Source organism: Prinia subflava, chromosome 3 (genome assembly GCF_021018805.1).
Source record: "Prinia subflava isolate CZ2003 ecotype Zambia chromosome 3, Cam_Psub_1.2, whole genome shotgun sequence".
NCBI classification, from domain to species: domain Eukaryota; kingdom Metazoa; phylum Chordata; class Aves; order Passeriformes; family Cisticolidae; genus Prinia; species Prinia subflava.
The window spans coordinates 104,826,532-104,843,891 of NC_086249.1; the positions used below are offsets into that span (position 1 = coordinate 104,826,532).

The 17,360-nt window shown below is 45.7% G+C and overlaps 1 protein-coding gene across 5 annotated transcripts in view; it reads left to right on the forward strand.

The window, feature by feature from the left end:
* Positions 1–17,360, forward strand: part of ERG (ETS transcription factor ERG) — a 143,869-nt gene that overhangs the window by 104,618 nt on the left and 21,891 nt on the right. For all 5 annotated transcript variants that reach the window (XM_063393194.1, XM_063393196.1, XM_063393193.1 and 2 more), the window contains one exon: positions 4,641–4,858. In XM_063393194.1, coding sequence (XP_063249264.1) covers positions 4,641–4,858 — 218 coding nt within the window. The remainder of the gene's footprint in view (positions 1–4,640; positions 4,859–17,360) is intronic.

The following is a 17,360-nucleotide window of genomic DNA, read 5'->3' on the forward strand; positions in this document are numbered from 1 at the left end:
TGGCAGTGCCCAAGGCCAGGTTGGACACTGGGGCTGGAGCAGCCTGGGACAGTGGGAGGTGTCCCTGCCATGGCAGGGGTGGAACTGAGTGATCTTCAAGTTCCCTTCCAACCCAAACCATTCTTTGATTCTCTCATTTAAGAGGAAGAAGAGGTTGGAGAGGACGTGAGGCTGATCCCAGCATGGGCCACATTCTTTGGTTGTGCTGGGTCCTCAACATCTTGCAAAGGCTTCAATGGCTGGTGCAGCTTTTGTCACCCAGGGAAGGGTGATCCATGTCCTGCTGTCCTTCCAGACAGGCTGGACACTACCAGGGGATGAATGGCAGAGGCTCTCACTGTGGTGGAGTGCACATTAATGAACCTCCACAAAGCACACAAAGCTGGCAGGAACTCAGTTACTCCTCCAGAGCCTTCCCAGACCTGTCAGCGAGCACTAACTGATAACCAGCAGGATGGAGGACAGATGAGTGCTATTAAACCACAGCTAAACTCGGGCTGAGCTTGCTTTCTCCATCAATTTTCCCTCTGAAATGTAATATTTAAGCCTGTGTCCTGGGCTCATTTATGCTTGTCTTGTTTTGTATCATTAGTTGTAGATATTCACACAGCCTTAGGTAATTGGGTTCACATTTCCAGCATTTACTATGCTCGTCAGGAAGTTTAAATGTTTGCACTTTCCCTCTTCAGGCAACATATTGGGCATCCATAGTGCAAGCAGTGCTTGTTGTCATTAGTAATGCAAATAAATAGAACCCCCTTTTTTTTCTTGTTGTTCTTTACATTTATACTTGCTCTAAATATCCATAAATTAACTTACATTAGGTGGAGTAATTTTTAATAGGATACAGAAAAAATTTGCTTTGTTTCAGTTGTGTGGGGGAGGATGAGAAATAAATCCATTATATAGTGCTTGATGCCTGTTTTGAAAAGGTCCATTAGTAAATGGTTTACAAAGTTAAATAATGTTTTATTTGCAATCTGTATCAGCTTTCTCCTGTATAATTCACACTTTAGCATATGTACTGCAGCTAACTCTTCCAAAATTAACTAATTAACGAATTAATTTTGTTATGTGTTTATCATCTCATGGATTGGGGCAGAGGAGAGAGAACTGTGCATTCAGTAGTGCCAGGCGTGGAATGCATTGTGATCATCTGGTTGTGTTTGTGCACATATATATATTTAATTTGGGGGAGTTATTTCATGAAAAAAATCTTGTGGACTGCTGAGAAAGAACTCTATTTTCCTTCCAGTGGAACATCTTCTTTCTTTAGTTCTTGTTATGTGATCCCTGCTACTTCATTGTGGAGCCAGGGAAGAATCCCTGGGGACAAGGGACCATCTCCCCCCATACCTCCTTAGACTGCAGGTTTTCTCAGAAAAGACTTCCCAGAAAAGCTTCAGACCACCAGCAGCAAAGGTTTCTGGCATGAGAGGCATGACAAAAAGGAGAGGTGTTATTCTGGCATCCTTTGTGTCTCACAGAACCAAAGAGGCAGCTGGCTGCAGGTTGGTGTGGGAGTGTGCAGAGCACAGAAGAAGGGGTGGTAATTGAGAAGTCACTGGTGGCAGCCTAGTGGTGATCTTTGCACTCAGATGGCATCTGAAAACCAGCAGTGAAAAGGTGCAGATCACTGCCTGAACTCAGTGTTAGTGTTAGTAATTCAATCCCGAGTCTCAGGGTGCTTGAAGGGCCGGAGATCCCACTCCCCAAGCCCTGGGATTAAGGGGTGATCTCAGTTTTTACAAGCAGTAAGAAGCTGAAAGGGATGTCCCCACCTTTGCAGCTGCAGAGCAAACTGTGAATATTAGCAGAGTGCACCCCAAGGGCTCACACACCAGGTGGATAAAAAGAAGAGGAATGTAGAATCACAGAATATCCAGGGTTGAAAGAAACCCACAAGGGTGAAGTCCAGCTCTTACCCCTGCATAGAACATCTGCAAGAGTCACACTATGGGTCTTAAAATGAGCAAACACTGATTTTTAGGGCAGCATGCGACTGCTGGAGCTCAGCAAAGCCCTCTTCCAGCAGCCAGGGAGGGTGGGAGCCTGCAGACAACCACCCACCCTCCCAGAGCTGGGGAGATCCCATCCCTTTTCCCTCTCCCTTCTCCTCTGCTGACAGGACCACGCGTTTTTGGCCGTCAGCAGCAGATCTGGCAGGAGCACAGCCCACCCAGGCTGCCTCACGGAGCTCCCTGCCCCGAGTCTGGCTCAGGGTTCCCCCCACTGCCTGATCCTTGGCCCCCATGCTCACAGCCATGGCCAGCTGGCCCAGCCTTCCCCTCAGCTGCTGTCAGCCCCGGGGCTCACACGGAGCCTCCTGCCCGGCCCAGGGCTGGGGATTGTCCCCACCACACCAGGGGGGAGTGTTGGAACCCTGGAGGCTGAAAACGTCAGGCTTTCTGTGTTAAAAGGTGCTGACCCTCAAGCAAGCACCACATTTGACTCGAGGCCTTGCAACAGGCTCCTGAGATTTGAGTGATGGCACGGGGGTTGTGGGTGTGTGGTTTGAACAGTATTGTGTGATCTCAAAGGGTGAAAAACTTAGATTTAAGATATTAGTACGTAGTAATACATGTGAGTCAAGATGGAGGACTTTGGGTGTTGTCTGGGTCCATCTTCTTCACCTTCTTCTTCCTTCTTCTTCACCTTCTTCCTTTTTCTTCATGGGTTTGGGTGGCTTTCTGTAATTGGGTGAAAAAGGTCCACATTGCAGACCTTGGGTGGTCATTATTGGGTCAGAAATCTAAATAATATGAAGTCACCTCGTTATTGGGTGATTATCGCTTAAATAACCTTGGAAAGAGTCAGAGGCACTCCATTTTACCTCATTTTTCTAACTTATTAGTTAGAGCTCACAGCTCACAAGTCTGTAAATAGATAAGAAATAATGAACATGCAAGTCTGAACACTCCTGTGTATTAATCCCAGATTTTCTTGGCAGAGAATAAGAAGCCAGTAACCATCACAGGGGAGGTGCTGGGCTGCACCCCTGCTCTGTGCCGTGCCACAGGGCCAGCGTGGCAGGATGGAGTCACACAGTGGGCTGCTGTCCCTCCATGGGGTCACTGAGGCTGGAAAATCCCTCCCAGCCCTCCAGGGATGGGGACTCCCACACATCCCTGGGCAGCTGTGGGAAATTCAGGCACAGAAAATTCTCAAAATCCTGAGCACGCAGGCCCAAATACAGCAGAGAATACAGGGTTGGAATTGAGGCCTTAGTAAAGGCTTCCAAATTTAGAGATCATAAGCAAGAATGTGGGTTTGTAATTTAGATAGAAACATATTAAGCTAGGTAGTGGAGAGTTTTAAGGTTTTAAAGTTAAGATACAGAAGTAGTTATAAAGGTAAAAATAAGTTTTAAGGTGTAGTTCTGTAGGATTGTGTGTCACTATAAAAAAGTCCTCATTGCAGCAGGACGTGTGATACAGTTTAATTAGCCCTTGGTGTGAAAGTTAAAACAATCTGTGTGGCAGTAGATTATTGGCTAATAAACCTTTAAAACCCCTTGTAACCTGTGGTCTTCTGCCCATTAACCACTGATGACCACTGGCCACAAACTCCTGGTGTATGCAGTGAAGACATTCTCACCCTTCATGAGATTAAGGCAATAAATCATGTTTTAAGGCGTCTCCCAGTGGTCCCTCTCTCTCAATATCCCAAGAGGCAGCCCCTTCCAGTGCTTGAATTTGCACCCTTATGCACCTTGTCCACCCAAAGTGACCTCTGGAGAAGGTGGATCTCCTCAGAATTCTGTTTTTGGAGGGTTTCCCCTGAACCTGCTGGAGGACAGCAGGAGTGTGGCAGCCTAGACCTGCTCCCGTGGCTGGGGAGCCTCATCTCAGCTGGGATGTGTCCCTTCAGGAATGGGAGCTCTTCCCACACTTCCTGATGGATCCCATCCCACGGCTCAGGCCTGATCTGGCCTCGCTCACAAGGCTCAGCTCAGGATAGCTCAGGGAAGGAGTTGGTGCCAGCAGGAATGCTTGGCAGGGATGGAGAGTCACTGTCCCTCCCTCTGGTGTCTGTCTGGCCTCCAGATGATGGCACTGAGGGACCTGATGGGCCCTGCTGCCCTCGGTGACCATAACCCCAGTGCTGCCATGTGGGAAGCCCTTCCCACAGCTCCAGAGTGGGGTTTCCACCAGGAAGAGTTGCCATGAGAAGGAAAGAGGTGGCTGGTGGCCATGGTGTCCCTGGATTGGAGGTTGTGCCCAGATCTCTTGGCTTCTGGTCCAGAAAGGACTTGGCCTGGGTCCCTGAGGAAGGAAAGGGGGGTCCCAGCGGGTCAGCACGGCCTGGCTTTCGGTTTCTCTCTCAGGGGGAGCAATTTTTGCTGCATTCAGCAGATCTCACCCTCAGCATCACTGCTGAGAGCCCACAGACCTGGGCTTTGCTGCCCACCCTGTCTCTCCTCTGTTCCCAAGCGTTGGGCAGTGTTTGTGCATCTGCTCAGCTGCTCTGGCAGGGCCTCCCCAGGGAGAGGATCCCCATGGGTCCTCACCTCCACAAAAAACAATGCTGGGCCTGAAACCACTGAGGCTGCTCGCCTCCCTGAGAGCTGGACAGGCCCTTTTTCCTCGGGGAACGCCGTGCTGCGTGCCCTGGAGCACTGACCTTTCTCTGGTTTGCAGGAAGCCTTATCGGTGGTGAGCGAAGACCAGTCCCTGTTTGAGTGCGCCTACGGCTCTCCCCACCTGGCCAAGACAGAGATGACGGCCTCCTCCTCCAGCGAGTATGGGCAGACCTCCAAGATGAGCCCACGTGTCCCCCAGCAGGACTGGTTGTCACAGCCCCCGGCCAGAGTCACCATCAAGATGGAGTGCAACCCCAACCAGGTTAACGGGTCGAGGTAATGAGGATGCTGGGGCTCAAGAAGAGGGATTTTTGTGATGAGTGTGGCTCAGTTGTCTAATTTTGTTGAAACAGGAAAGCCTTATAAATATGCAGCTTAGATTTTAAGAATGTGAAACCTACAAGTGAGATAGAAATGAAGTCAAGCTTGAGATATAAGACCCCTCAGCTCCTGAACGATGCTGTGGCTAACTAAAGGCAATCCCCCTTGATTAAACAATGCCCTGCTGCTTGCCAAGGGTGCAGGGAAGAGAGTGGTAAGGTAATGATTCCTATAGGCTGTATGTAAATGCTGTAAGATTTGTATCTTGCACTGGATTGGTTAGTGTAAATTAGAATATTCAACACAGAAGGAGATTTATTGTATTGTAACAAGAACTTGGCTCTCTTTTTGGCCTGCTTCTAGCTGTGGCAGCTCTGAGCAGTGCCCTGGCACCCACACCTTGTGCAATAAACCACTTGTTCCCAGAGCTGCCTTGTCTCCAGAGATATCTCATCTACATCCCAGCAGTCTCATGACTCTCCTACAGTCTAAGTCTGTGTATTTAGCACCATTTTAGGTGCCTCAGGATATCCCACCTGGCCACTGCTGCCACCTCAGAAGGCTCCAGGTAGCCTTGCCTTGACCTGCCAGCCGTGTTCAGGTGTTGCAGAGGGTCTGAAATGGTCTGGAAACAGGCACAGACCTCTCTGTGCAGCTCCTTTCCTCTTAGCACGGGTAATTTTTGGAGGTGAATTTGCTTTGCACACCAGATGAAAGAGCACATATTAAAGTTAATAAAACGGGGATTTGCTGCAGCCTGGAGCAGCACCATTGATCCATTGAAGGGTGTGGTGTGTGTGATCCAACACTCCAAGGGAGTTGTCAAATCCAGCAATTTGGGCAGCTGCCTTTGCTCCAAAGATAACTGAGCAGGGAAACATTGGAAGTAAAATCTCGTAACGGCAGAGGGAGTGAACTATTGATCTTTCCTTTTGTATTTACTGTAAACATAATGCCAAAAAGTGGAGCTGGATTGAAGAACTCACACTGAAAAAACAGCATAAATATGGAGGCAGTCAGGGGAATAGAAAGGAACAGAAAAAGAAATGATTCAGCTCAACAGGCAGTAGCCACAGAGTGTCTGTGTATTAACTGTTGTCTCAGGTCATTTTTTGGGGATGTCACTATAAAGGAGACTTGTGTCAATTTGGCTGAAAAGGTGTTGCAGTGGATTTTTGGATTGACTGGTGGCTTTCCCAAGCTTAGGAGCACCCTATGGGACATCTGAAAAAATACAATGAAGATTTTTTTTTTGAGGAAATTATCCAAACAAGTGTTTTCCTGTTTAAAATGCCTGACTGTCAAAACAGTTTTCCTTTGGTGTTGCTGAAAGGGCAAAGGTCCAGAAGAGTGAGTTGCTGGCAATTGTTGGTGATGTAGCAGTGGAGCCTGTGCTTCACATCTCCCTGTCACCAACACCTGTGTTTGAATCTCATCTCCCAGGATCAGTTGTTCAGGAAAACCTCAGCCCAGGGCTCTGTGGTTGCTGTTCACACTGGCTGTGCTGATGTGATGAGCACCACAAGCAGGGCAAAGTGGTCTGCCAGCTTATCACACCTCCTGTGTTCTGTGGTGAGGATGGAAACTGTGCTGAAGTCAAATCTGAATTTCCAGTGAGTAGTCAAAGATATGAGATATGTAGAAATAAACGGTGAGCTCAAGTTACGAAGAATTAGAGGAAGTCTTCTTGTAAGGCTGCTTATTCAGAAGTTCAGGTGTCTTTAATCTATTTCAGTGTCTTTTAAAATTTTATTTGTGCTAAGCAAATGTACAAGTATAATCACAAACGGTGTATTGATTCAAAATCAGTCTTACCTGCTTCCTAGAATTGGCTCTGAAGTATCTGTGCTGGCCTTTCTGTAAGAGAGCTGATCACAGTTTCCCTCTGTGTAGATTCCATAAAGTGCTTTAGAGTAGATAATCAGAGTTAATTGTTGCTGAGAGGTTTAGATTGGAGAGGAGGGAAAGGTTCTTCCCCCCAGAGGGTGCTGGCACTGCCCAGGCTCCCCAGGGAATGGGCACGGCCCCGAGGCTGCCACAGCTCCTGGAGCCTTTGGAATGCCCAGGGTGGGATTGTTGGGGGTCTGGGCAGGGACAGGAGCTGAGCTTGATGATCCTGTGGGTCCCTTCCATCTCAGGATATTCCATGATTCTGTATTTTCTCCTTCTTTTTACTGTTTTCTACTGGTATGTGCACTCACTGAAGCGCTCAGGATGGTGCTGTGGCTCCCTGCACAGTCAAGAGCAGGAGGTGGCTGCAGTTTCAGCTGCCAAAATTCCCCTTTGTGGATAGAGGTGTCTGCACTATCCTCATAAAATGCATGTGGAGAGGGACCCTTCATCAGGAGCTGCAGGGACAGGAGCCAGGGAATGGCTCCCAGTGCCAGAGGGCAGGGCTGGATGGGCTCTTGGGAATCAGGAATTGTTCCCTGGCAGGGTGGGCAGGCCCTGGCACAGGGTGCCCAGAGCAGCTGTGGCTGCCCCTGCATCCCTGGCAGTGCCCAAGGCCAGGCTGGACACTGGGGCTGGAGCAGCCTGGGACAGTGGGAGGTGTTCGTTTATTAATCTTGAATTTTTTACAGCCTTCCCTGTTCCTAAGTGGAGACAACATGGAAAATTCATACTTTACTACAGTTCTTAAGGCATGATTTGCTGAAAAAAAAAATTAAATAAAAAATCACCTACAGGCTGCAAAAAAAAAAAAAAAAATTGGTAGCAGAACAAAAAATATGGCGTGCTCATACTATTCACAGAAATAATTCATTGTCATTAAAAAACACATTTATTTCATCTGAGAAGTTTTATTTTATAGGGCCTAACTCATGCCTGAAGGAATAGATCTTAATGCTACACTTGTAATGGAGGACTAATGCTGGCAATCAACTTATCAATTTTTTATCAAAAATAAATATGTAGTGGCATTTCTAAATCTTACATACATGTCTGTATGTAATATGTTGTGTTATTACACTCTGGGAATTGAAATGTGGCATTACTGCCAGTTTTAGGGAAAACAAAGTGTGTATCAGATTGTGCTGTCCTGCCTTTCTGTAAGTTCCTTTGCAATTTTTTTCCTGCAGAAGCCTTCCCCACTCTCCTCTTTTGCATAAAATTATTCCCTTAAAGGACATTATTAAATGATAATATTTCCTCAGTTCTTAAAATGCTCTGTATGTTAAATATTACCACAAGCAGTACCTGGAGCTCTTGGAGCTGTGTTTCATTTTTAGTAAAACTGTGAACATTCAGTAAAACTGTACCTGCTCAGTTTAGACCCATTTTAAAATCTGAGTTGTCCTAGAGGAGTCTAAAATATGACCCCACATTGCAGAGTGCTGCCCCAAGGTTCTCCAGGGTATTCTCTGTAATTGTCCCCCCACGAGGGCACCTCGATCTGAATAATTGAGGATGCAAAGCAGGGAATGAGATCCCACAAAGTGGTGGCCAGGGAGAAGTTAACATTGCAATTTTTTGCTGCCCAGCTCTACCTTCTCACTGTGTCAGTGCTTCCTGGCTATATATTCTGTTCTTTGGAGGAGGGTATAAAATTTTAGGAGCATATTGAACCTCTTAGACATCCCCAATTAAGCACCCAGTCAAAGAAGGAATTTGCCCCCTCTGCTAGGACTTTCCCCAGATATACTTTGGCTGTAATTGCCCTACATTAAATTTCAAAACATAAGGGTCTCAGAGCTGGCATTCCTGTGAAATGCCATTAGAAGGAAATTAAAGGGTTATTTTCAGTGTGCTGCACAGGGATTAGCTACCCACTTTTCTTTAACAATAACAGTATTTTTCAAGATAAATCCTGCAGCCCAGCACCACAAAATACAGCCTGGGGGCTTAAATTAAATAAAGCAAGAAACATTTAAATTAAAGCTGTCATTTACCTGGCTGTTGTTGCATATATAATACAGGTTGTCACAGGTGGTATCAAATTGAGTTTCTTTAAGTACATTAATTCTGTTCCTTCCAGGTACATAAATCTAATGAGACCTTTTGTGCTACCCTCCAGTCAATCTTTCACCTGAATGTAACAATCCTGTTTCCTGCTATTTATTGCTCCTGAGTCAGGCCAAAAGATTCACCCTGTGGAATAAATCTGGAGGTTGCATATGCCACGCTGTTACTTTGGCATTTATTGTTCTTTACACATTTTATCAAATTAGGCATGAGCAATTCTACCACAAGGAGTGCAGTTCATGTCATGCATTTAGGGAGAAATTCACTCCGTGGAAATGCTCTCATGAGGCTCTGGGTACTGCTTAAATAACATTTAAATCCATGGATTTCCCAATGATCTTGGAATACACTCACCCATGGGGCTCTGCCGTGCCCCATGGGTGGGACTACACAAAGGTAGCTTGGAATAATGACATTTACTGTAGGTAATCCATCTTTCTCAGGCAGGCTGAAGTGGAACACAGAGTCTTATTCAGGCCACAGATAAATTTCTCATGCCATGAGCAGCGTGGTGATTTCATTGAAGAAGTATTTTGAAAGTTAACTGCAGTGAAAGCACAGCAGAAGCTTTCCAACATCAGCTTGGCTGATAGAGAAGTTTTAAAGAAATGCCAGAAATAATTAGTTGTCCTTAGGATTTAATCATGTGCAAAATGTTGATTTAAGTGCTACCAGTTGTTGCTTGAAAACCATTTGAGAATGAAATTATCACTTAATACATCTTTTGTGCTGGCTCTTTTGGGAAATGCCATTTTTCTTTGCATGTAACTGCCTGAGTTTTCATCAAAGAGCCTCTGTACTCTCTGGGTTCAGAACATCTGACACACTGGAGGACTTTTCAGAGTCCAGGGTGAACTTGAGTTTCTTTGCTGGTGGTTTTTTTTTCTTTTTCCATTGATGTGAAGTCTCCTAAGGAGTAGATTCTTTGTGCTACACAAGCCAGCAAATTGGAAAGGGGAGCCCTTGAGGTACCTTGTACCATCAAGATGTGTGACAGCTGCTGTGCCCAGGCACCAGGGAGGGAGAATTCATCCATGTGGAGCTCTGGATTCCAGCAGATCCATCCTGCTCCCAGGATCCAAGCTGTAGGAGGCACCTCTGAATCATGGTGTGGTACTGGTGGATCTACTTGGAGCATTTAAGCATCTCCACAGAGTCACTGAATTGTGGAATTTCTGGGGTTGGGAGGCGCCTCTGGAGATCGCCCCTGTTGCCAAAGCAGGGTCACCTGGAGCAGGTGACACAGGAACACATCCAGGTGGCTTTGGAATGTCTCCAGAGAGGGAGGCTCCTTGCTCTCCCTGGGCAGCTGTTCCAGTGCTCTGCCATCCACAAAGTAAAGAATTTCTTCCCCATATTGAGGTGGAACTTCTTGTGGTTCAGTTTACTGTCATCACTCCTCATCCTGTCACTGAAAATTCGGGCCTCATCCTCTTGACCCAGGGCTGATGTGCATCCACCCCCTGACATCACTTGTTTTCCCAAGGCTTTTTCCACCCCTGGAGCACAACCCCGTGGCACAGGCGTGGTGCCACGTCCCCTCCACATCTGGTGGCACACCACTGGCATCCAGCCTGGGATTCCTGGGAAACCTCAGCTCAGACTAAACAACAAGTCCTGCCCAAACCCCCAACAGGCCATGGGATTCTGTCTCCAGGGATGCCATCATGACTTTTTTACCTTTTATTTTAACACCTTTTATATATTCTCAATACTCTTAACGTACATACTTAATTCTTTATGTATGTAATTCTTTAAACCTAGTAGCTTAACATAATCCAGATATTCTCTAAGCCAAAAAAGCAAGCATCCTAAAAGCCTCACAATTAAAAACCAAAAAACCTTACACTGTCTTAAAAAACCAAAGCCCCGTCTAAAACATATCCTATGAACTAAAATCAAGCCTATCTAAAAAAAAATACATTAAAATAGATAAATGTCATGCTATTTATTTAAGCCTCCCATTAAAACATCTTTGTTAAATATGCTAATTTACAAAATCTGTACAATTGTACATGCAGTCTATGATACATATACATTTCAACATATTCCACCTTAACAAATGATTACACTGTAAAATTCCTTGTGAAATACCAAAATAAAAACCCTTTATTCCTTAACCATGTCTAACTCATAATACTAAAACCAAAGAAAAGGCATCACCAGCAGAGTCAGCCCTTACTGCAGCCCAGGGCAGAGCTGAGAGCTTCATCCTAAGAGGAGGTTTTTCCTTATTGGAGCTGCCTGTGTAAAATATTTTTAATTTTGGGTAAGAAGACATTGATCATCTCAATCCTTTTTCCCAGTGACTGGGTGGTTGGTGGAGTGGCTGCCTAGCAAGCTGGAAAAATGGCAAAGTCAGGATGTGTGACTGCTTCAAGAAGCTCCTCTTTGCTCTGAAAATCCACCAGCTTAACACGAGCACTTGCGTGTGTGTGGGGGCATGGTTTGGCACTGTTTTGAGGCAAACACGTTGCCAAGGAGAAAAACAAACTCAGCTCACTAATACTACAACCATTCTATTTTTTTGGAAGCTTTTTTGGTGAGGGTGCTGGGCTGGCAGGTGCTAAATAAGAAGCTTTCCAGTCTGGGATAATGGGCTCATTCATAATTATCATGGCTACATTTGGGATTGACCACTGAATTCCCAGCAACCAAAGGCTTTCAGATGGGCAGTGAAATATAAAAATAATCTTCAAATAATGACATAGGACCCCACAAAAGTTGTGATCGCTGTCATTATTCAGGACTATTGCCATGACTGCTTTTTTATTTCCTGTACAGGGTTTACTGTGTGCAGAGCACTCAGAGCTGGTGATGAGTTTTCTCCTCTGCCCTGTCATTAGTGGGTGTTTCATTTTGATCAGGGCAGCATCAGTGGGGGTGTTCAGTATTTAAAGTTGAGGAATAGCTTTTTAAGACAAAACAGAAGGCAAGGAAAAGTGGCTGATCATGGACTTTAGCATTTTACACCCTCACAGCCCCTTAGTGCTAATCATGAAAATCAGCAGACATTCCACAGACATGGGGGATTACGGTTTCCATACAAGATGTCACTTCTGTTTATGCCTGGCATGCTCTATTTTCCTCACTTTCTATATGATCCCTGCCCACAAAAGAAGGCACATGTGGCTTGGGAAGGGCCCCATCTCCTGGTATTTCACATTTTACGAAACCACAAATACAACAGCCTTACAAGCTCTTGAAATGAAATACAATTTGAGAAATGTAATCCATTACCGTCATAATAGAATTTCTATAAAAATAATAAAAGAAAAACAAGAGAAAATAGGTCCTGAAAGTTATAGGCCAACTGGGAAGTCGTTGTGGCTTTGGCCTAGCTATCACCATGTCAAACCTCAGCCTTGTCCCAGGCAGCAATCTAATTGTAAATTATGTATATACAGAACATCATTTCTTAGCTTTGGCTTTTCGTGACCCCCTTCCCTGCTTTCCCTTTCTTCACTCCAACCTGACACGTAAGAAATATTGAAGTGTTTGCACTAATGGAGAAATGACAACGTGCAGTCAAACTTAAACCAGCTGTTTCCCCAGACTGGGAGCACAAAGAGCCAGGCTGGGAATATTTATAGCTTGACTGGCCTCTAGTGAGCCAGACGCTGATTGCCTGCCTTTGCCACCATGGCCTTGAGGCTCAAAAGCAGCTCTGGGCTGCAGGAGAGCTGGGGAAGGCTAAGGGGAGGAAAATAAAGAAGAAAATGAGAAGGTTGAATTGGCCAAAGCTATTGTTTGATGGGTTGCTGTGTCCAGAGCTCATAAAAAAGTGCCCCATGCCATGGCTGAGCTGCCCAGGGAGGACTGCACTTTCCTTTATTTTTTTATTTTGTCTTCTTAGGACTGCTTTTGACCCCTCATAGCAAAGATTAGCCGTGGCTTCAGCACCAGTTTTAGCATCTTTAGCCAGTGGTGTGTTTCTGAGGGACTTCCCTGCCTTCCACAGACCTGGCAGCTCGTTCCTACCCTGGACATCTCTTTTCCAGTTACTCACCCACCCATTTATTTACTTCTTTGTGTACAGCTCCCCAGCCCAGGGCACTGAGCTGAGTTTGTCAAGAGCCTTGGGAGCACCCCAGGGATATTTCAACCAGTGTGAGTTTTATGGCATTTTCATGCCTCTGTTGTGCTGGAGCTCTCCATGGGAAATTTTGCTCTCCCAAGAGGTCTTGGAAGGGAGTCCAGAGGAGGCTCCAGGATGAGCAGAGGGCTGGAGCAGCTCTGCTGGCAGGAAAGGCTGGCACAGCTGGCATTGCTCAGCCTGGGCAGGAGAAGCTCTGGGCTGAGCTCAGGGTGGCCTTGCAGGGCCTGAAGGAGCCCCAGGAAAGCTGCAGAGAGACAATTGCCAAGGGCTGCAGGGACAGGAGCCAGGGAATGGCTCCCAGTGCCAGAGGGCAGGGCTGGATGGGCTCTTGGGAATCAGGAATTGTTCCCTGGCAGGGTGGGCAGGCCCTGGCACAGGGTGCCCAGAGCAGCTGTGGCTGCCCCTGCATCCCTGGCAGTGCCCAAGGCCAGGCTGGACACTGGGGCTGGAGCAGCCTGGGACAGTGGGAGGTGTCCCTGCCATGGCAGGGGATGGAACTGAGTGATCTTCAAGTTCCTTTCCAACCCAAACCATTCTGGGATTCTATGATTCTCTGACAAGTGCTGAGGCTTCCAAAATCACTTCTCAGAGTCTCAGCACAGGCTCCTTCTCACCTGGGAGCACCTGGCTGTCCCCACTCTACTTCAAAGTAATAAATTTTGGGGAAGTTTCAGGTTTTTTCTTCATGGGCCTCTTTTTCAGTGACAAACTCCTCGGGGAGGAAGCACTGACCAAATTCACCACAACTTGAGTGGCCACAGTGAATGAGGATGAGGCTGAGCAAACTTTGCAATGCCCTCAGTATGAGCTGACCTTGTAGCAGCCTCTCTAATCCAAGCTGTGCTTATTAAATTAACTCATGAAGACATGTAGATATTTGGAGAATACATTTATTCTCCTTTATTTCCATCTGAAACTCAGAAATATTGAACAGAAGAGAAATGACACATGTATGGTTTTGCTGATTCCTAATCTGAATATCTCTGGCACCTTGCACTTCGGCACAACACAGGTGTTTTATGTCACCTGGGGAAAATAGTAGCACAGTGAAAAGGAAAAAATGTGTTACATACAGTTATTTATGAACTTACATCTGCTTTCATCAGAGTCAATGGCTGGCATAACTCCAACCAGCTTTGGTGGGAGTGGGTGATAAATTTAACGATCAAATCAGCTTGATTTGAAGTTACCCTGCATAAAGCTGATGCTTTCAGGTCCAGGGAGCAAATACTTTCTCAGCAGACATTTATCAGCTCAAGACTGGACAAAGTGTTCTTGGGTACCATGATTGTGTGTAGTTTTGACTCTTTTTAATGTTTTAATTTTTCTTTTTGTAAATTCCAGGTGTAACACGGTGTATTTACAAAGCGCAAAAATAACAGGCAGCCGTGAAGGAAAACATCTCAGGTTTCATTTCAGACCTGGAGCTGGGGATGAATCACTGCAGAGCTGCACCCTTCATTCTGGGCACACTTTCCAAAAGCTGCTTTTCCACCCTGCTCCCCCGGTGGTTCAGAAATAAAGCAGACTCACAGAAAGTCCTAAAAAAACCCCTTTGTAGACAGTCACTCTCTTGTTGTTCTGGGCACTAGAAACACCATTTTCTAGCGTCTGCTTGCATTTTCAGTTTTGCTTTCTGTACTGTAGAAGTTTGTTCCAGGCAGTTGAGCTAAGCCCTGGCTCAGTGGTTTAGGGCACACACTCAATTTGAAGTACCAGAGTAGTCCTGTTAAATCCCATGGAGCTGATTCCATGCCTGAAATGAAGCGTGGTCTTAGGAGATTTGATGGATGGGGGATTTGCTTGTCCACCCACTGAGCTAAAGGGACAAAACTCTTGACCATCTGCTTCTGGATTTTAATGAAAAGTTATGACTTATTTATGATCTTCTTCCCCACCCTTGTCTGTTTATATTCAGATCAGAAAAGCATCTCAGAAGCCCTGTCAGATTGCCAAAAGCTCTGTGCTACTGGATCTTTCACATCATTTACTGCTCAGTGTTTACAAGAGTGTTTTTAATGCACCATTGCCTGTAGAAGTGCTGTAGGCTGCTGCTGAGGGGATATTTCACTTTGGAGTCCCTTTATCCCAAGTTTCTTTCCCCAGGAAAAAAAAAAAAATTAAATAACTGTGCCAGTTAAACTGAAGGATGTTGCTAGCTCTCTGTTTCCTAAAATCTCAGTGAATGGGCCAAATAGTTCTTTGTAACAGAATTGCTTTTGGGAGTCCACATCTGCACAGGTATAAGGGCAGGTGATGGAGGATGTTTCCAAATATCCATAATTTAAGGTGCAGACTCACTCACACATTTATGCCATTTGTATTTGTGAAAGGGAAGCAGAAAAAGCCAACATTTCACTCACAAGGAATCATCACAAAAGCTCTCCTTCAGCGTTTATGCCTGATACAAAAAGCAGCTTTGTTTTGCTCTGCTCTGTTTGGACAGAAAGAAGCTGCATCCCAGGGTTATATTTAGTGGTGTGTGGTAGGAGAGCAAAACTAAACCTGAGAAAACATTGCCCAAGTGCTCTGGTTGTGAGAGGAGGGGCTGAATTCACCACCACACAGTGGCAGGTGCTGACTGTGTTTTCCCTCGTGGTTGTTTTTCAGTCCTGGGGCTGACAGAGCAGTTGCAGGGTTTTTACACAGGGCACATTTCATACGGGATGTGTTTAGAGGGCATCCTGGAAAAAGTGTGTGAAGCCAACATTTTCCAGGCAACATTCAAGGCCCTCTTCCTTCTCCTGAAGATGATGTTGTCAACCACTGAATGATCTCTGTGATGTATTTTATTTTTAAACGGAAAGTCAGCAGCAGTTGATTTTTTTCTTGAATATTTACCTTAACACAGAAGGGTACAATTAGTAGAAACGCTTTGTAGAAAAAACAATGCTACATTTTATATTTTCTTTTAGTCTTTTAAGATGTACACTAATTTTTCACCTTTCTAAGTGCTGGTTCTTTTTTTGAAACACTTATGTGAGAATTGTAACTGGATTAATTCCTGAATCATGGTAGTGCTGAGCAGTCAACACAACTGAGTCACAGGGCTTAAAAGGGGCTCCAAGAGAGCTGGAAAGGGACTTTGGATAAAGACCTGGGGTGACAGTGATGCCTTGGAAGGCTGACCTGAGACAGGGACTGGACACAGCTAGAGAATAAAGTAGGGATTTATTGAAAGGCCTCCAGGATCCACCTTGGGCAGTAAAAGAGCCTGGCCAGGGCTGCACCCAGGGTCACAAAATGGGAATGGTCACAAAATGGCCAACCCGTCAGGATAGCGTACATTTTTATAAGTTTTGGGCGATTTGCATATTGGGGTTTAATTGTCCAATTACAGTTTCAGGTTGTGAGGTCCCATCCTTCTTGTTCCTCCCTTCAGTCCGCCCTTGTTTGTGCTTTTGGGCCTGAAAGTTGTCCTTGGTTCTCAGTTGGAAAGAATTTGTTTTGTCTCCCTGCTCTGTGAAAAGAGCTCACTAGTACTTAATATGAGGCTCAGAACTGCACCCCTGGGCAGCACAGAATCTGAAAAACATGAAAGCCAAAACTTAAGGCATCAACAGGACAAAGGAGAAAGGCCTTAAACTGAAGGAGGACAGAGTTAGATGGGCTCTTGGGAATCAGGAATTGTTCCCTGGCAGGGTGGGCAGGCCCTGGCACAGGGTGCCCAGAGCAGCTGTGGCTGCCCCTGCATCCCTGGCAGTGCCCAAGGCCAGGCTGGACACTGGGGCTGGAGCAGCCTGGGACAGTGGGAGGTGTTCCTGCCATGGCAGGGGGTAGAACTGAGGGATCTTTAAATTCCCTTCCTACCCAACCCATTCTGCAATTCCATGAATCCATGGCTTGCCTCTTGTTCAGTGAGACCACAGCACAACTTCAGGAGTGAAATGGCAGGACTAAAGGAAAACTTGTTAATAATGAGGTATTGCTGAAGAAACCAAACCCCAGCTAACACCCTTCTTCCCTTGCCAAACAACCTCTTTACATTTAAAGGTATTCCCCATGGCTGAGTGCTTTATTTTGATTTTTGTAACAATTTTTCTCCCTCTGATGAAACACGTTGTAGACATTAAATTAAGGGACAAATATGTCTGTGTCTGCCAGAAAAAAAACTGTGATGCAATTAAAATGCCATTAGGGAACCCCCTGTGGGATGGTAAACCTAAAGACTCTATTCAGAAAGCAAAGCCAAAATTAAAGAGGTGTCTGGTTGCAGATCCTCTGCAGATTTCCCTGTCTTGACTACAGTACCATGGAGACTGAGCTAGGCAGGAGCTGAAAGGTTTTTCCACTCATGCGTGTGGTATTTTGAATCATGGCTTTGGCAAATATTCCCTTTTTTTGGTGAGCCTTACACAGAAATGTGAATACATTGCATGACATGAAGTGCAACTG